This window comes from Setaria italica, chromosome II (assembly GCF_000263155.2).
Source record: "Setaria italica strain Yugu1 chromosome II, Setaria_italica_v2.0, whole genome shotgun sequence".
NCBI classification, from domain to species: Eukaryota; Viridiplantae; Streptophyta; class Magnoliopsida; order Poales; family Poaceae; genus Setaria; species Setaria italica.
This window is the reverse complement of record NC_028451.1, coordinates 41,594,871-41,612,293: the sequence shown is the minus strand read 5'-3', so window position 1 is coordinate 41,612,293 and position 17,423 is coordinate 41,594,871. Positions and strand designations below refer to the sequence as shown.

The 17,423-nt window shown below is 43.9% G+C and overlaps 1 protein-coding gene and 1 pseudogene across 1 annotated transcript; both read right to left on the bottom strand.

The window, feature by feature from the left end:
- Positions 1 to 1,635: 1,635 nt before the first annotated feature.
- Positions 1,636 to 10,435, bottom strand: LOC101783725 (annotated as a pseudogene).
- LOC101779664 lies at positions 9,845 to 17,381 on the bottom strand. Its single transcript, XM_004957774.4, has 9 exons — positions 16,674 to 17,381; positions 16,523 to 16,586; positions 16,341 to 16,407; positions 16,195 to 16,240; positions 16,014 to 16,112; positions 14,382 to 14,450; positions 13,287 to 14,292; positions 12,436 to 12,569; positions 9,845 to 12,330 (listed from the first exon to the last, which is right to left on the bottom strand). The coding sequence occupies exons 1-9, from the start codon at positions 17,202 to 17,204 to the stop codon at positions 10,582 to 10,584; spliced, it is 3,765 nt and encodes a 1,254-aa protein (XP_004957831.1). The 5' UTR covers positions 17,205 to 17,381; the 3' UTR covers positions 9,845 to 10,581.
- Positions 17,382 to 17,423: the final 42 nt, after the last annotated feature.

The window sequence follows — 17,423 nt, the reverse complement described above, 5'->3', positions numbered from 1 at the left end:
ATATTATTGACTGCAAATGGTTATATAAAATTAAGCGTAAAATAGATGGCAGCTTGGGCAGGTATAAAGCTCGTCTTGTTGCAAAGGGGTTTAAGCAAAGATATGGCATTGATTATGAGGATACTTTCAGTCCTGTTGTTAAAGCTGCTACCATTTGAGTTGTTCTTTCTATTGTTGTATCCAGGGGGTGGACTCTCCCTGGATGTACATAATGCTTTCTTGCATGGACTACTTGAAGAGGAGGTGTATATGAAACAGCCTCCTGGGTATGAAGATCCAACTAGACGAGACTATGTATGCAAGCTAGACAAGGCGTTGTATGGATTGAAACAGGCACCAAGAGCTTGGTTCTCAAGGCTCAGTAAGAAACTTTATGATCTTGGTTTAAAAATTCTAAGGCAGATACATCTCTGTTCTACTATATTAAAGGAGATGTCATTATGTTTATGCTGATTTATGTTGATGACATAATTGTGGTAAGTTAAAGACCGGAAGCAGTAACAGTTCTTCTTCAGGATCTTCATAGTGAATTTCCTCTAAAGGACTTGGTGACTTACACTATTTTCTTGGTATTGAAGTAAGTGAAACCTCGATGGAATTATTCTTACATAAGAAAAATATGTGAATGATTTGTTGAGAAGAGTAAATATGGCTGATTGCAAACCTGTAAGTACACCCTTGTCCACTAGTGAGAAGCTTTCGATCTATGAAGGAGTTCCGCTAGGTCCTGAAGATATGACGAGATACAGAAGTATAGTGGGCGTCCTTTAGTATCTTACATTGACAAGATCAGATATTGCCTTCTCTGTAAATAAGGTTTGTCAGTTTCTTCATGCACCAACAACTGTTCACTAGGCGGTAGTAAAAAGGATATTAAGGTATCTAAAATCTTGTGTCAAACTTGGTCTAAGAATTAATAGATCAAGATCCTTTTTAGTAAGTGCATATTCAGATGCTGATTGGGCTGGTTGTCCTGATGATAGAAGATCAACCGGTGGATTTGCAGTTTTTATTGGAAATAATCTTGTGTCATGGCATGCCAAGAAGCAAGCTACAGTATCAAGGTCAAGCACTGAATTTGAATATAAAGCTTTGGCAAATGCAACTGCTGAGGTTATGTGGATCCAGACGTTACTAAATGAATCGAAGGTGGCAAGTCCACCTGTTGCACGACTGTGGTGTGATAACATGGGTGCCAAGTATCTTACAGCCAATCCTGTGTTCCATGCCAGAACGAAGCTTATTGAAGTTGATTTTCATTTTGTCAGAGAAAGGGTAAATAACAAGCTCCTGCAGATTGACTTCGTTCCTTCAGAGGATCAAGTGGCAGATGGATTTACTAAGGCACTAAGTGTACGCAAGCTAGAAAATTTCAAGTACCATCTCAACTTAGAGAAGTTGTGATTGAGGGGGAGTATTAGATAAATCTGTTATACTTGTAAAGTATATGGTGGGCCTCAGGTTGTTGCCATAGTTAGGATAGTCAAAGATAGGAACTGTGTAATCTATGATCACGGCAACAACCTGGAAGGAGCCGTCTCCGTTACTTGCACTAGGATGTGATGGTTCGAGATCCTTCCTAGCATATATCGTTCCCTCTCTGTAAGCCACACCAGGGGCTATTCCTGACCTATATTAATATGCAGGCGGCATGAGACAAAGTGCACGCTTCAAACCCTTTGATAATCTTTCACTCGCCACGTCCCCCTTGTTCTTCCCCACCTGCAAGCATGCGTCCTTGAGGAATTAAACTACTGGCTTTCTAGGAGTAACAATTAATCGGCTGCAAACTTATACAAGCCCTGCATGGTATGAAATGAAACCTTGTAAGAAGCAATGTCGTTGAGATAGCGAGTGATCTCTGCACCGGCGGTGACCACGCCAGGGACACCGACGGCCCACTCGAACGCCTCCTTGGTCGCCACGTCGTCACCCGCGCCGAGGAGCAGCACGACAGCCATGGTAGGGAACACGGATGACATGGCCGACACCTGCAGGTGCTCCTTGAAGCTCGTCGCGTACTTCTCCCTCGACCATTTCGCCTCCTCCAGGAAGTGCTTGGACAACGACTTGATCTGAATTTTGTAGAAGCAGAGATCGATAATACATTTGTTTATTCGATTTATTTCTTACACGCGTATGCTTGTATGTACTCAATACACTTTCAGTTGTACATTCCTACCATTTCAATTGCGTACGCCATGCGGTATTTCTCGTCAGCTGCCAAGCAATCTTCAAACTCTTTAAAGGTTGCCAACAGTTTGGTGTAGAACATGTGCAGGTAGTCCGGTAAAATAGCTACGGCTCTTTCATCCCATCTGAAGGTAATGATGATTTTTAATCTAGCACTACTAAATCATTTGATAAATAAATTAAATGGTCTCCAATTCAAAACATACTACCTTTGTGTAGCTTCATTCAGTTGACAACACTCTTCCAAATTGGCATGGACATCGTACGTGTCATCCATCGTGGACAGCAGCCCGACTGTCTTCGCGAACATCATCCTTGCTCGCGAGTACTTGGCCTCGTGGAATGGAAAAAAATGTGCAGGACGACTCCAGATGTGCGACGCGTGGATCGAAAAAACATCCGCCGTCCTTGCCGATTGCTCGCGTCCTGCTCGACTCCTATGCCTGTGATCGCCAGCTCGGAAGCGCGCCCGGGCCCTGCTGCTCGCTCATGCCCCACGTGACAGCCCCGCTCGGCTCAGCTCGGCTCGCAAGCTTCGCAAGGCTCGCAGAAGGCTTGGTACCCGCATTAGTTAGGGCGACCTGGCAGCCACAGCGGGGCATATTCTACTAGGATGGCTTGACGAACTCATCTACTAGGACGAGCAGCCGGCGGTGTTAACTCTGTTCCGTTGCGGCGTTGCCCTGCACGACGCATGCAGGCTACAGGAGAATCAGACGGCCATCGAACCTACTGCGCCCTCCTCTCATCAGATGCCATCCTCCTCTACTCAAGCATCCAACACAGTCCACGTTATGCAAATCGTTGGAGAACATGGAGCCAGTGAGCAACAGATAACACAGGTAGAGTCGTCTATTTCTTTTGTGGTTTTATTTACATGCCCTCCACCTATTGCTGATCCGTGAGCACATGCTAGGTCGCACAGAATACCGAGTTGATCACCACAGAAGCAATAGTGAATGAAACGCAAGATGAGGTACTTGAAGCAACGTGAATAACAAATTCTAGTGATACTATAATAGTCTATATTGTTGTAAGGCACCTTTAATTCTCGACTCATTGTACAACAGGTAGTTGATGAAGTTACGGAAAATTATTTCATCGTTCCTGAAGTTAGAATGTCTTTTGAATCCAAGGAGGAAGCTTATGATATGTACAACACCTTTGCAGGCAAGATTGGGTTCATTATTAGAAAAAGCGACAGAAAGCATCAAGGAGATGGCAGTATCTATCTCAAATATATAGTTTGCAGTAGTCAACGTCATCGACAAATTTTGAGTCATCAAAGAACACTACAAGAACAGGTTGCGATGCTCGTATTCAGTTTAGTGTCAGCAAGGAGGGAGTTTGAGCAGTGCAGAAGGTTGTGCTTGATCACAACTATTACTTTGCAAGTCCAAATAAAAGACATAAGCTTAGGTCCCAACGACGTATTCAAGAAGCGGACAAGAAGCTAATTGGCCAGATGAGGGAGGACGGGATGAAGCCAGCCCAGGTGTTTGAGTTTATGGTGCAATTTCATGGAGGAGCCGACAAAGTGCCATTCTCACGGATTGATTGTAACAATGAGATTGGTCGGCAGCGCAAAAAAGTACTTAGGATCCAATGATGCACAAACATTGTTGGAATACTTTTTTTATGCCATTCAAATAGATGAAGAAGATGGCAGGATGGCTAACTTCTTTTGGGTAGATGGTCAATCTATCATGGATTACACATGTTTTGGTGATGCCGTGTCTTTTGACACCACGTTTCAGACTAATAAGTTTGAAATGCCTTTTATTCCGCTCCTGGGAACCAACCATCACAAGCATACAATAATTTTTGGGGCTGCATTATTGTTTAATGAGACTATTGAATCATTTGTTTGGCTATTTCAAACCTTTTTAACACATCCCAGCACAATTTTCACTAATCAAGATGCGGCTATGGCAGGTGCAATTGCTTATGTATTCCCAAACACAAGCCATCGTCTTTGTTTGTGGTATATTTATGTAAATGCTGCTAAACATCTCGGTCATGTAATTCAACAGCATCCAGAGAAGTTTCTTCCTGATTTTAAGAGATGTGTCTATGAAGACAGATCTGAGTTTTACTTCAGCAAGAAGTGGGATGAATTGTTGTGTGAGTACAACCTTAAGGACAATGAATGGATGTTAAACTTATATTATTTGAAGATAAAGTGGGCTGCTGTGTACTGTGACTCATTTACAACTGATATGAACTCCACTCAAAGGAGCGAAGGTATGAATATTCAAGAAAAGATTTCATAGGAAACTGAGTATTTCGGAACTCCTTGAAGAATGTGACAAGGTTTCTGCTTGTCTTCGTAATAATGAGTTGGATGAAAATTTCCAATCACGTCGAAAGACCACAGTTGCACACATACTTCTTTTGAAGACCGTGGTCGAGTCATATACAAGAAGGATGTATAAAGAGTTTGAGGAAGAATTTAATGAACAATTTTCATTCTCTTGTAAATTGTTACACACTGAGGGGTCGATTTTGACATATACGGTTACACATATGTACTCTAATTATGGAGCAACGATTGTGTTCAACAAACCAGATATTACCATTACATGTGCTTGCAGAAAATATGAATCCATGGGTACGTATAAAAAGTTTTATTGCAATAGTATAGTTTATAATACAAATTAATGAAATATGATATCCACATATAGGTCTATTGTGCAAGCATGCCCTCAAAGTCTTCAATGCAAACGATGTTTTCTTGTTGCTATCTCAATACATATTGAACAGATGGACAAAATATGCAAAGAGAGGATTCTATATTGAGAAACAAGGATCTGAGAAGGAAAGCTTGAAAACGCATGCATTTTAGTGTTCACTGTCCAAAGAACTTCTTGTTGATTTGGAGAATGCCATAGATAAGTTGGAATTGGAAGCAGATAATTCTCTAGGTAGGATGCAAGAAAAAGCCAGTGAGGTCCCTCTAGTTTCAACTAACTGTGCTACAGACACGCTGAGAGGTAAAATATCATTTAGAATTCTTTGGGTGGTAAAAAGCTTAAAGAGTAAACGAGGGACCGTCTCCCTTGAAAAGAATAAAGGGAAGAAAAAGAAAAGTGGTAAAAAGAAAGGTACTAATCATACCAATTCTACATGTTTTTATCTATTATATGCGTTAACTTGATATGTTTGAATATAAGACAAGATTCAACAACTGCAGTAGAAAATAGATACGAAGTATACGAAGGTGCTGATCTAGTTCAATTTATCGTAAGTCATATGTGTTGGACTATGTCCACTTTTCATATTTGATTTCCTTATATGCAATTATTTATGGGCAGTTTCATATTCTGTGGTACAGGATCTTAATGATGGTAGCATCGTTGTTAACAGTACGATGCCAAACTCTGCAAATGATGTGTATGGACAATCTTCGTCCATGGCTGCTCCATTGATCCAAGATGGATATGCTAATGGCATAATACCACAATTTAATATGTACAAAGATTCTTCTACCGTGGGCGCTCCTTATATCTAAGGAGGATATACAAATCTCTTACTTGGAGTTGATCGAGCTGCCACGTTACATCCGGTTAAGAAATTAAATTTTGGTGGAATGCCAAATCAAGAAAATATGTAACCTTGCTGTGTTACACAGAATTTTATTTTCATTTGTATTATGTCAGTTGGTACCATGTAACTCATTTATATTGTTTGATAAGGATCACATCATACTTTATGACCTGTCATTCTTTTGTATACTCACTTCCCGATACCACTCTTTAGATTTGACCCTTTTTCAGATTATGGAATATCCCAGATTTTGTCTGTGAAACGAATCAGAGAAACAATAAGATTATGGGAGCTCTCAAGGCAGCTTCCTTATATTTTACAACAGGCAGCTCTCAAGAGAAACTCATCTTTATTGCTTGAGAAGATTAGTGGACAGACTTATTTTTTCTACTTCATATTAATTATATTTTGGGACCCGATTTTTAATTTTGCAAATGATACACTGTATAATGAGAAAGACGACCTTATTTTTTAAACACATCCACACAATATTTCCTTGCATTCCATATGTACATTGCAAATGTTCGCACTTGTATTTCAGAATCTCCAAATGAGAGAGACAAACTCAGTTTTCAGAACATCAATATTTATTTCAGAACAATTTCATTTTTTTCAACACATCCATACATCGACCAATTTGATTACTACACTATACATCAGAATAGAATAGCATCAACAATCTCTCTATTTTTAGCACATCCATGCACTGTAAAAATTTATAACTACACTATACATCCATGCCTCTTGAGTTGAGTCCTCATTGCAATGCTGAATATATGCCCAGCGGCCTCCTCGTTAAAGATCAGTGCTTCATTTATATGAGACTTGTATTTTAGCAAACTTGATCTTCCCACAGCTAGTGTTCAGCAAACTTGATCTTCCCGCACCCAGCCTTGAGAGCAAACTAACACATCAAATAGAACATTGTTTGACATCACTGCAGATCAGTGCAGATTTTAGTTATGGTAGAAGATGCTCTTAGCCCTTGATAATTTAACAACCTGTCAAAAAAAAAGTAGTTAGCACTTCGCTTTACCACAAACATTCAGCAAGGAGAGGTAGCAAGAAACTGAAATTCTCAAATTGGCAGTATACATTCTCAACTGCATCAGCCACAATAGCAAATGGAATACATCACTGTCATCACCTTGAAATTTATTGGTTTCTTTGCAGATTCATGATTCACAACCTGCAACTGCAAGCAAGGAATCATAGATGAACCAGCGCACAACGATGACGTGGTCATACCATCAGTACCCTGTGACGATGTCGACGGAGGAGCCGGAGCCCTCGGCGGCGAGGAGTATGCCGGTGGCGTCGGAGGTGCGGCCCTGGCGGCAGAGGTTGTAGACGTACACGCCAGAGCCTTCCAATCACAGCCAGATTCTGGTGATGACGGCGACGCCGGCGGGGGCTTGCGTCAGAAATTTCCCGAGAGGCGAGGGAAGGGGAACGAGGAGGAGAGGGGGCCTCCCATCACGGCCAGATTTTGGTGATGACGGTGGCGGCGGCAGAGGCTTGCGTCAGAAATTTCTCAAGAGATGAGGGAAGGGGAATGAGGAGGAGAGGGGCGCGACTGAGCTGAGCGAGTGCCCTGCGGAGCCGAGCGGAGAAAAATTGCCGTCCCGAGCCGAGCGCTGCTTGCGAGCATCTGCTTGCGAGCCGACCGGGGTTATCACGCGGGGCGTGATCGAGCTGGCGATCACAGGCGGCGGATGTTTTTTCGGTTCACGCGTCGCACATCCGGAGTCGTCCTGCACCGCGGGAGGTCTGCAGGCTCCTGCACCCAATTTTTTCCCATGGAACACTCCGCAGGTCCAGAAGTATTTCTCCACTAAGCGGTCTCGAGCATAGCTTAGCTTCATGGTGTTGTAGCCTTGTAGGTATGTTTCCACCACCTATGGATTCAAAAAATATTGCCATATCCGACGTAAGAGTGTCCAAGAAATGCTATCTTTCTGAATAATTTTCTACGAGCGATCCAAAATTTTAGTATTTATTATTACTTTTCTCTTGAGTGGCCGACAGTTTCTTTTATATATAATTCACATCTTTCCCAACAATTTTATCAAATCAAACAAACTCACTATTCATAGTTTGATAGTTATGGTATGTAGTTATATAAAAAAAACTGTAAGAAAGTGTTAGTAGTCTTGTGGTGAGTATTCCAGGAGAAATTTGTCAAGAGAAATAAAAGGTAAAGCTTACAATGAGAGGTCCTTAAGTTCCTTGAGGTGAATAGACCTGACGAGGTTGAAGTCCAGCCTTGCCTGCTCTAGTATCATGCCGTTGTGCCCCTCCTCCTCCTCCTCGTATTAGGCAATGTACCGCATCGTCTCCAACCTCTTGGGAAACCGTGGGAGAGGGATCTCAAGGGCGCGAGACACCTGCTCCGCCAATGGCGACCTGAGCTCACCTTTCATGGCCTCGAGGTGGCCCCTCGAGAAGGAGATGGCCTCGTCTAGCGTCTCCTCGCCGGCGGCAGCTAGGTGTGCCGCGTTGTACAGGCTCAGCAAGTTCCTTGGGTCGTCAGTCACCAGGCTTTCGCTGAAATCTCCCGTGTCATCCTTGAGCTTGTCAAAAACATCTGCAATAACATAGGTAACACGTTTACACAATTATGCAGTTCAACTGACCATGCCAGTTTTCCAGTTTTTCTTTTTCTTTATGAATGAACTCATACAACTATACCTGCAGATACCCATAGCCCGTGTTGCCGGAGCAGTCGAAACCGAAGAGAAACGATGTGGATGTGACTGCTAGAGCTGTCACACTCCAGCTCCTCGCTGTGGACACGGGCTAACGCCATGTCGATCTCCTGGCGGAAGTGGTTGTCTACGCCGAGGCGTTCGAGCGTGTCCACCAGCGTCAGTGTCTCGGCTGCAGTCATGGCCTTGCCGCCGGCCTCAAACATCTGGCGCACTCCCTCCTTGAGATGATCTGCCCTCTCTCTCATCCACTCCTCCGACCTCTGCAAGGGCATTACAAGCACAGGTATACGCATGATGGAATTGCTAAACAAAAAAAAACCGATATGCTATGAACTCGGTAATACGATGACATGTGAACAATCAAGGGAGTCATGGAGATGCATGATGGATATATCTGAATGTGCAGATAAGTGCCTGGGAGAAGACAGGAGGGGTGTATGTGACAAAGAAGTCGTTCCACGCGTAGGGTTCAAAGGCTGCGGCGGCGGCGCTACCACCAGTGGCCACCGCTGGGTCGCCGGTCTCCTGGCTCCCAATCGCCGGAGGGCCAGTAGCGGCTCGGAGCCATGTCGCTATGTGTTTAGACTTTAGACCAGTGTGGCGGGCGCAGCTCGCATACTCAGATATCTAAATTGACCAGTATTTATAGAAAGTAAAATTAACATGCAGTTCCTGAACATGTTATGGAGTCTCATCCAGATCTCTAAACTTTCAAAATGCATTTTCAGGTACTGAACTTATCTTAAGGTACCATCCAGGACTATAAACTCTCGTAACACATTTTTAGATCCCCTAACTTGTCCCGGGGTGTCATCCAAATCCTGAAATTCTCAAAATGCATTTTAAGATCCTGAATTCATAACTAATCCAACAACGGGGACTCGGACATGAGGAATGCTCATGTTTTCGTGCTTGATCTTGTCCGTTCATGTTGTTCATGCCTCCTCTTGTTTCTATCCTTCCCCTAATAAAATGTCAAGCAACATGTGTGATCGCTAGTATAAGGTGGTTGCAAAGGCAGCTTTAAGGTTTGAAAATGTAAGGAAATACTTTAAGATTTAAAAATGTATTTTGAGAATTTAGAAATCCGAACAGATTTGAAAATGTATTAGGAGGAAACACTTTAAGATTTAAAAATGTATTTTGAGAATTTAGAACCCGAACAACACCCGAGAAGTTTGAGGAGTCTGTCACGCTTTGCAGTTCACATGAAAATATTGTTGTTACCCCAGTATTCAGTGCAAGCAAAATTTTGTCCAGTGAATAAATTTTTATCAGCACCCATGCAGTTTTATTTATCGTGCATATACTTAGGCTTTCAGAGAGATACAATCGAAGCTAATCCAATGGACAATCTCCTAATAACATTGCACATTTAGTATGACACCCTTGCTTAACGCTAGAATCCATTTTAATTGTAGGAACACATTGCATCAGTGACTATCACCCATAGACAGAGAATAGGCAACATTTTTGCATCCAGCATGCCATTTGAACTGAACCGATCAACGATCATAGACCCAGTTCCTGGCTTCTTGCTACACATATCATGAACAAAAGAAGCAATTTCATTCAGAAGAGGTGAGGCCACTGGCCACTGCTCTACCCTAACACTATTCAATGCTGAACCATTTACAACCAACATACATTTTGACATGGGCATTACATAGGGGTGACCACGAGATCTACGCTACCAAAAGAACGATTTATCTCCTAAATTCTGGTGCCAAAATTTCCACCGAAGAAACCTGTATTGTGGTCAGAGAGGAGCACAAAGTATCTGGATCACGAGCATACCAGTATGCTACCTACATATGTGCCACCAAAGCATTTGTACAAATGCTGGATTCGGAGTTCCCATCAAAATGCCCCCAGTAGACATGATTGATTCCAAGCAGTGTTCATCCATCCATTTTTTGATATCTTTGTTCAGCGGCGGGATGCGTTGATGAAGTTGCAACGATGCTTACATGTGAGCTCCTCATCCCGGTCAATTCTTGCCAGTATATTTAATGGATGTCCCATTGCTGTTTCTGGCATGTTTCGCGCCTGAGCTCCACATGCCTTTAGATGCTCAGTGTTTGTGACACACTAACCTAGCAGTCGCATGTACTCATTGTCTGTTCCCAGCTCATAGCTGCAACGCAAGGTCTGGCTGTTGTGCCTCCAAATTGATGCCAGATGACTGTCGAGCTGGTGGCGAACCTGGAGATGGGAACCCAATGTTCAAGTCTGGGCGGAGTACGTCCTTGCTTGGCTTCTGTTGCATGTGGGGGACCAGCCCTTGCCATTGGGGTTGGCCCTGCGATCTCATGAAATCTGGCTGGACCAACTGGGGAAATATTACCAAACCGTTGTTTTGAACTGGGCTTTCTCTAACTACCTGAACAGGTTGCCTAAAGAATTGGGGAACAGCACCGATTTTTGTATCATCAGAAGGACGAACATTTGCAAATGGCATCTTCCAAGAAGAATTATTGTCAAGGAAAGTTGGGCTAACAATGGCTGGTTTGTTCTCTGTAGCAGCACCAAATGAAATCCAAGATTGAGCAGATGGAGCTGGCGGAATGCTCTGATTCTCCCTAACAGCTGCTGGAAATGCTGAGAACATGTTCCGGGAAGCATCAACACCTCTATTTGGTATATTTGCAAGGCCAGGCATTGCAGTTGAGCCTACTGATTTTGCATGGTCACTGACATTCTTTTGTCCATTCAAATTCATGGCAAAAGTCGCAGCATTTACTGCTTGATTTTTATTGACAAACCCAACACTGGTCGACGGTCTGCTTTTGTTGGATGTTCCAACTTTCCCATCACCAGGTCGTCCATGGTACACCCACGTCGCTTCATTTCTGGGCTGTGGTACAGTCGCTTCTTGTGGCTGGAAGAAGGGTTTCGGCTGCCCATTTGTAGAAGGCATATCATGCACACCAGATGAAGCTGGTCCCTGTGACTGGAAGAAGTGTTTAGGCTGCCCATTTGAAGGTGCATCATGCGCACCAGAAGAAGCCACTGCTTTTGACTGGAATAAGCGTTTAGGTTGCCCATTTGGAGAAGGTATATCATGCACACCAGAAGCTGCTGCTGCTTGTGACGGGAAGAAATGCTTAGGCTGCCCATTTGAGGAAGGCGTATCATACACACCAGAAGCAGCACCTTTTGCACACTCAAGCCGCTGTGGTGCCATTTCAATAGGGACGTTGCTTTTTAACGAGTCAACTTTTCTCATTTGCTGAGTTCTGGTTGATTCTGCTGGTTGGAAAAAGGGTCTAGGCTGACCAGCAGTTTTGTTCAGGGCAGGCATATCAGGTGCACCAGAAGCTCCTTTCTGTGGTTTCATCTCAATAGGGCGGGCACCGGAGGATGAGTTGCCTTTTCTCGTTTGCTCATTGGCTGTTCTTTTGGTCTTTGCAACATTACCAGGTACTCTATGATTCTCATGTGGTGATAATGCGTCAGTGCTCCTGTGTTGGGGCTCAGCAGTAACACCAAACAATCTTGGCTTAAATTCTGGACTCTCAAGTGGCCCAGGCACTCCAACTACATTAGTGCTAGTGGTTATTCGGTTAAGACTCAAACTCATATCCTTTGGATTGTTACTTTCTGTCGGTCTGAGCCTGTCATTATCCCTAGGCAGCGAAGCATTCCTTCGCACATTTGCCTCAGAGCTCTTCAGATATCTAGATTGATCATTCACAACCAGAATAGATGGTAATGGAGGCTCATATTCTCCAACCCAACCACGACCATACTTTACTTCAGCAGGTAATGCTTGTCGAATGCGCTCAGAAGCGATTCTCCAGCCTTGAGCACCAAGCGAACCAGCAAAACGAGCCAGACTTCTTGCATATGCATACGAGTGCTCAGCATCAAGCCCAACCTGCAAGGCACATTTAACTAGATGAGCTAACCTAAAGTAAAAGAAAAAGGACCAATAATTATAGATAACTTAGGCTTTGATTTAACTACAGCTGCATCAACATACATTAACGAGCTCCTTTGGTTCCGTGGAGAATATGTCAAAAACTAGGTCAGACTCCACTGCAGGCTGTTCTTCGTAAGTATCATAAGTTTTCCGTCTAGTCTCATCTACCACAATTGACTTGTAGTTAGGCTTGGCTGAAAAAAAAACAAGAATGTTATTAGAATTCAACAAAGTGAAGCTGCATTTCCTTTTACATCATTTAGTTGTACAGCAATAATCAATTGAAGTATTGTATGGCCGAATTTCCTTTTAACTACTCCCTCCATCCATTATTGCAGAGCGCATGTGCATTTAGAATGAAAGTCTTCAAAAGTAGATTTTGGCATTGTTACAATACACCGTCAATTGCAACAAAACCAATATTATATTAAAAGTGCTTTGAAATATTAACCTACTGATGAGCATTTGTACACTAAACATGCATATAGTTAACTCTCAAATCAAAATACTCCTGATAAGAGTGGTCGGAGGGAGTATATCAGATGGCACTCTACCATATGCAACTCAATTAAAGCTTTAAAAATTCAGTTATATTGATTACAGTCACTTGCCTTAAGAACCAACATACCAAATTCTATACAAGCACCTAAGTAGTTGTGTAAATCATGTGTCAAATGTTATACTAAAAACCATAACCTTTCTGGGTGCCTAGTTTCCTATTTTCATGGGCACCTCACCTTTACCCATAACGTCTTGAATTGATCAATCGTATCGATATAGGTATACCATATTCTAACTTAAAATTGCAATACACGGGCACCCATGCAAAGTATAGCAATCAGGACCTAAAATTAATTGATAGCTTCAGTAGACAAGCTGGTTCAGGAAGACATGCAGAAAATAAACAGTACCAAAAATGTCGTCGGTCTTCTCAGATCTTATTTCATCTAATGGAGAGCTGATATCTTTGTCCAAAAACCCATTGGCAACAGTACAACCAGCAGGTTCAGTAGCATTAGCCTGCGACATGCTCAAGCCATTAGAGCCGTCTCCCACAGAAGCAATAGTTGCAGCAGAGATATCTGAACCCATGGCGTCTTGGCTATTCATACGAGCTGGCTTCTTAGCAGCCTCTTCGCTGCAAGAGTTACCTAGATCATCTTGCCCATCTCTGCAACTAGGTTTCTTAGGCGACTCCTGGTGGCAATGGCCCAGGTCCTCACTGTTTCGACTGATGGGCTTCTCTTCTAGCCTTTTTGTGGATAAGAAGCCCGCATCGTCAACATTTGTGCAAATGGGATCCTCAACAGGCTCCTTGCGGGATGAGAGATCTGGACCTTCTCTAGTTGAGCAAACTGGCTTCTTAATATGTTTTTTCTGGGATGAGAAGTCACTCTTTGAACTCTGGGAAGTGGTCTTCTTGACCTGCTGTTTGTGGAAAGTGATGCTTTCATCATTTTCTGAATTCTTGGGAATGACTTTCCTAACTTGCTCTTTGCCAAATGAGGAGCTGAGGTCATCCTCCGAACTTCTGGATAACAGTTTCTTAGGTCGGTCTTTGTGGAATGAGGAACTTAAATCATTCTCTGAATTTCTGGAGATGGGTTTCTTAACTCGCTCTTTGTGGAATAAAGAACTCTCATCATGCAAATTCCTGGGCACAGGTTTCTTAACTTGATCTTTGAAGCTTATATCATCTTCCGAATTTTTTGGATTGGATCTCTTAACTTGCTCTTTGCGGGACAGGAAGTCTAGATCATCATCCTGATACCTCAAGATGGGCTTTTTAATTGGTTCTCTATTGCAGGAGTTTGGTCTAGCTTTCTGTTCAATCTTTATGTGGTGATTTTCTATAGGTATGCCCTCATCCCTCAGTTCCTGGAACTTCTTTCTTGCCAGCTCTTGTATGGAATGGGCCTACATGAACAAGTGTAGCATGAAAATGTTCAACGCCAATAGTCGAATTATGGTATTGTAGGACCACAAACATTTTAGGGACTGTATACCTGTCTGAAGTAAATTGTATCGGGTGCATTGTACTGCATTGCGTTGCTGCAAATTAAGAAGACATCATCCTGCAATAAAAAAAAGACATTTCACACAAACCGATCAATTACTTATGTGCATTAGTTGGTGCTCATCATTTGATGAGAAATGTTAAGTACTTGTCACTCCCAAAAAGAAGAAAATAAGAAATGAACCCAGAAGTGCTTTGTCTTTTTCAAGACAAATTTGTAAACAGAAGGTCTAATCCCATTCAGATTATGTTTTTCATTCTTCATGCATAGTCATCCACATCCTCTCGAAAGATTTTGCTTGAAAAATTGAACTATGGTCATAGTTTGAAAATCAGCAACCCCGCACACGGTACTGGTTGTATACCACATCCAGACTAGACCTGGGTGGACAAGAGCTGGTCACTGGAATGGAACTGAATTCTTGGTTACAGTTGGACCTGGTCTTACCCAGCATAGACAGGGTAAGCACTATATATGCATATATAAGCCTTCTCACGTATGGAAATCAAGTGTTCTCCAAACACAACGGAGCTAGCAAACTGCTCCCTCTAGTCAAAAAAGAGTTGTTTGGACAACCAATAAGTAGACCACTAATTACTAGCATACAATATATTAAAAAAACAGCAAAGCTGTGATATTTTGAAACTAATGTTCAAGACAAATCTAGCTATTCCACTTTCAAGAGTTCGATCAAAATATAAAAAAAATATTGATCGTCAAAGTTTGAACACGTTGACCGCACCGCGCTCAACCCAGTCAAACTTTTTTTCCGTAACTTGAGGGATTACATTCTAGAATTTCAGAGCTAACGGGTCAGTTCAACTCAGTCTACATTCAACACAAGGCTGTGTTATCTGAATATTGCTCAACGCCAACAAACTGTTTTAAGATATTCTCAAGGTGTTTCAGCTTCACTGAAGCATCCTTTACTAGGACTGACAATCATACAGCACCCGGGCTCTATGCAACAAAACAAAATAAGAGATGCTTAGGGCCTCGCCTCTAGTCCAATGGAACCGGTATATCACATAGACTGGACTCATCACTTTAGCAAACAATAGTGACCATACATGTACTTCTATGAAATCACTGGTATTGGAATAACATTGGTGCAACAAACAAGCTATTTGCACCAACATAAAAAACCTGAAAGCAATGTGAAAAGCCAATTTTGAAAAAGACAGCCTTTTGCATGGTAGAATAGTACTGTTCAGTAACCATTTGCATGAGACAGCATTTGGTCTATCAACAAAAAGGGTTTGCACAAAATTTTATTGCATGAACAGACAAAGGGGACGGTATCCACCTGCCTAAAAGTTGTTTTGAAAGGCAAGACCTAGACGCATGGTTCCAAATGTGTGATGAAATGGAGATGTATAGCTAGCTCACTGTATTTGTCAAGCTGCATGACAAACATGATTCTCTAAAGGAAAGTCTAATGTACCACAGATTGGTTGCTGCGTTGGAAGACCGTTACAGATGGAATTCATTCGGAGACAAAAATAGAATGAACTGAAAAGTGAGACTCTCCCCCCCAACTACTTGATCCATCAAAGCAAACAACCGAACCGACAAACATCCCTACAAGCTCAACATACGACAAAAAACTGATCATCTGACCTCAAATTGCTCAAATGAGCGGTATGCGTTCCTGGCAAGCTTCCTCCTGACGGTACCGAAGTCCATCGGGTGCTCAATCACATCGTGATAATCAGGCAACTGTGTCAATCAACAACCGCATCATCAACACTCAGTAAATTGGCAACTCCAGCAAGAATGGCAAATGAACAAGGGCTCTCACCTCCTCCAGATCCACTGGCTCAGCAAACACTCCGTACGTATCCTTCCTGCAGAATCGAACAGTGGCAAGAAGAAAAAATCGAGCTCATTAAAACTCAAAGCAATAAATCCCATTTTGCATCGAACGGAAAGATGTGAGCCACGAACTTTTGCAGCTTCTCGAGAATCATCTCCAGCGCCTTCCGGTCTGGCAGGGGCGTCGTCCTCGCCGTCCCTAAATCCAGCATACAGAAAAAAAGAAATCAATATTTTCACACAGAAAGGTGCTCAAAAATCAAAATCGTATCATCGAACAAGCAAGGGTAGAGCTACGAGCAAGCAAATCGGACCTGGCACCGGGAGCCGCTTGGTCCGCGGCGCGCTCGCTGGGTCGCTCCTCCCGCCACCACCAACCTGCAAGACGAGCAGATCTGGCGTTAGCAAGCAGCTGCGCGGTGAAGCAAGGTCAAGACTGACAGCTTATCCGTCGGCATGGCCCACCTCGCGATGGCGAGATCTATCAGCGCGCGGCTCGATCCGGCGCTTCTTGGGCGGCTTGACCTGCTCGTCGTCGTCGCTGCCGTCCCCGCCCACCTCCCCAGCCCCATCGGAGTCGTCCGAGTACGAGGGGGGCGGTGGGGCCCGGCGGTGCTGCTGCTCCGGGGGCAGCTGGGAGAGCTTGACAACGAGCTTGAGCTTGCGCCGGCGACGGTCGGAGGCCGAGGAGCCCCCACCGCCGCCGTCGGCGCCGGAGTCGGAGCTGGATGGCTCCGGCGACGGCCTCCGCTGGCGGGGGCGGGAGGGCGAGGACGACGGCGAGGAGGGGAAGGGGAAGAAGTCGTCGACGAGCGGGCGGGAGGAGACGGCGGCGGCGCGGCGCGGGCGGAGCGAGCGGCGAGGCGGCGGTGACGGCGAGCGGCCGCCGTGGTGGTGGAGCATCTGGGACGAGGTGGCGCCTACCCTCCGGCGCGCGGGCTGGTGGTGGTGCCTCTCCGGCGACGGCGACGGCGATGGCGACGGCGACCGCGGCATGGCTGCCTGCCTGCTGCCGTCCGCGTCTTGGCCTCCTTGGGGTTTGGTTTGCTTGGCTTCTCTTTCTTGCTCGCCTTTCCTCTCTTTTTTTTTTCTCTTCCCTACGGCTGCTTTTGTTTGTTTAATTCTATCGCTTGCGTCTCTGCGTGTCCATCTCTCTCCTCCTCTCTCTATCTCTCTCTTCCCTAGCTTCCACACACTCTCTCTCCCTATCCCTAT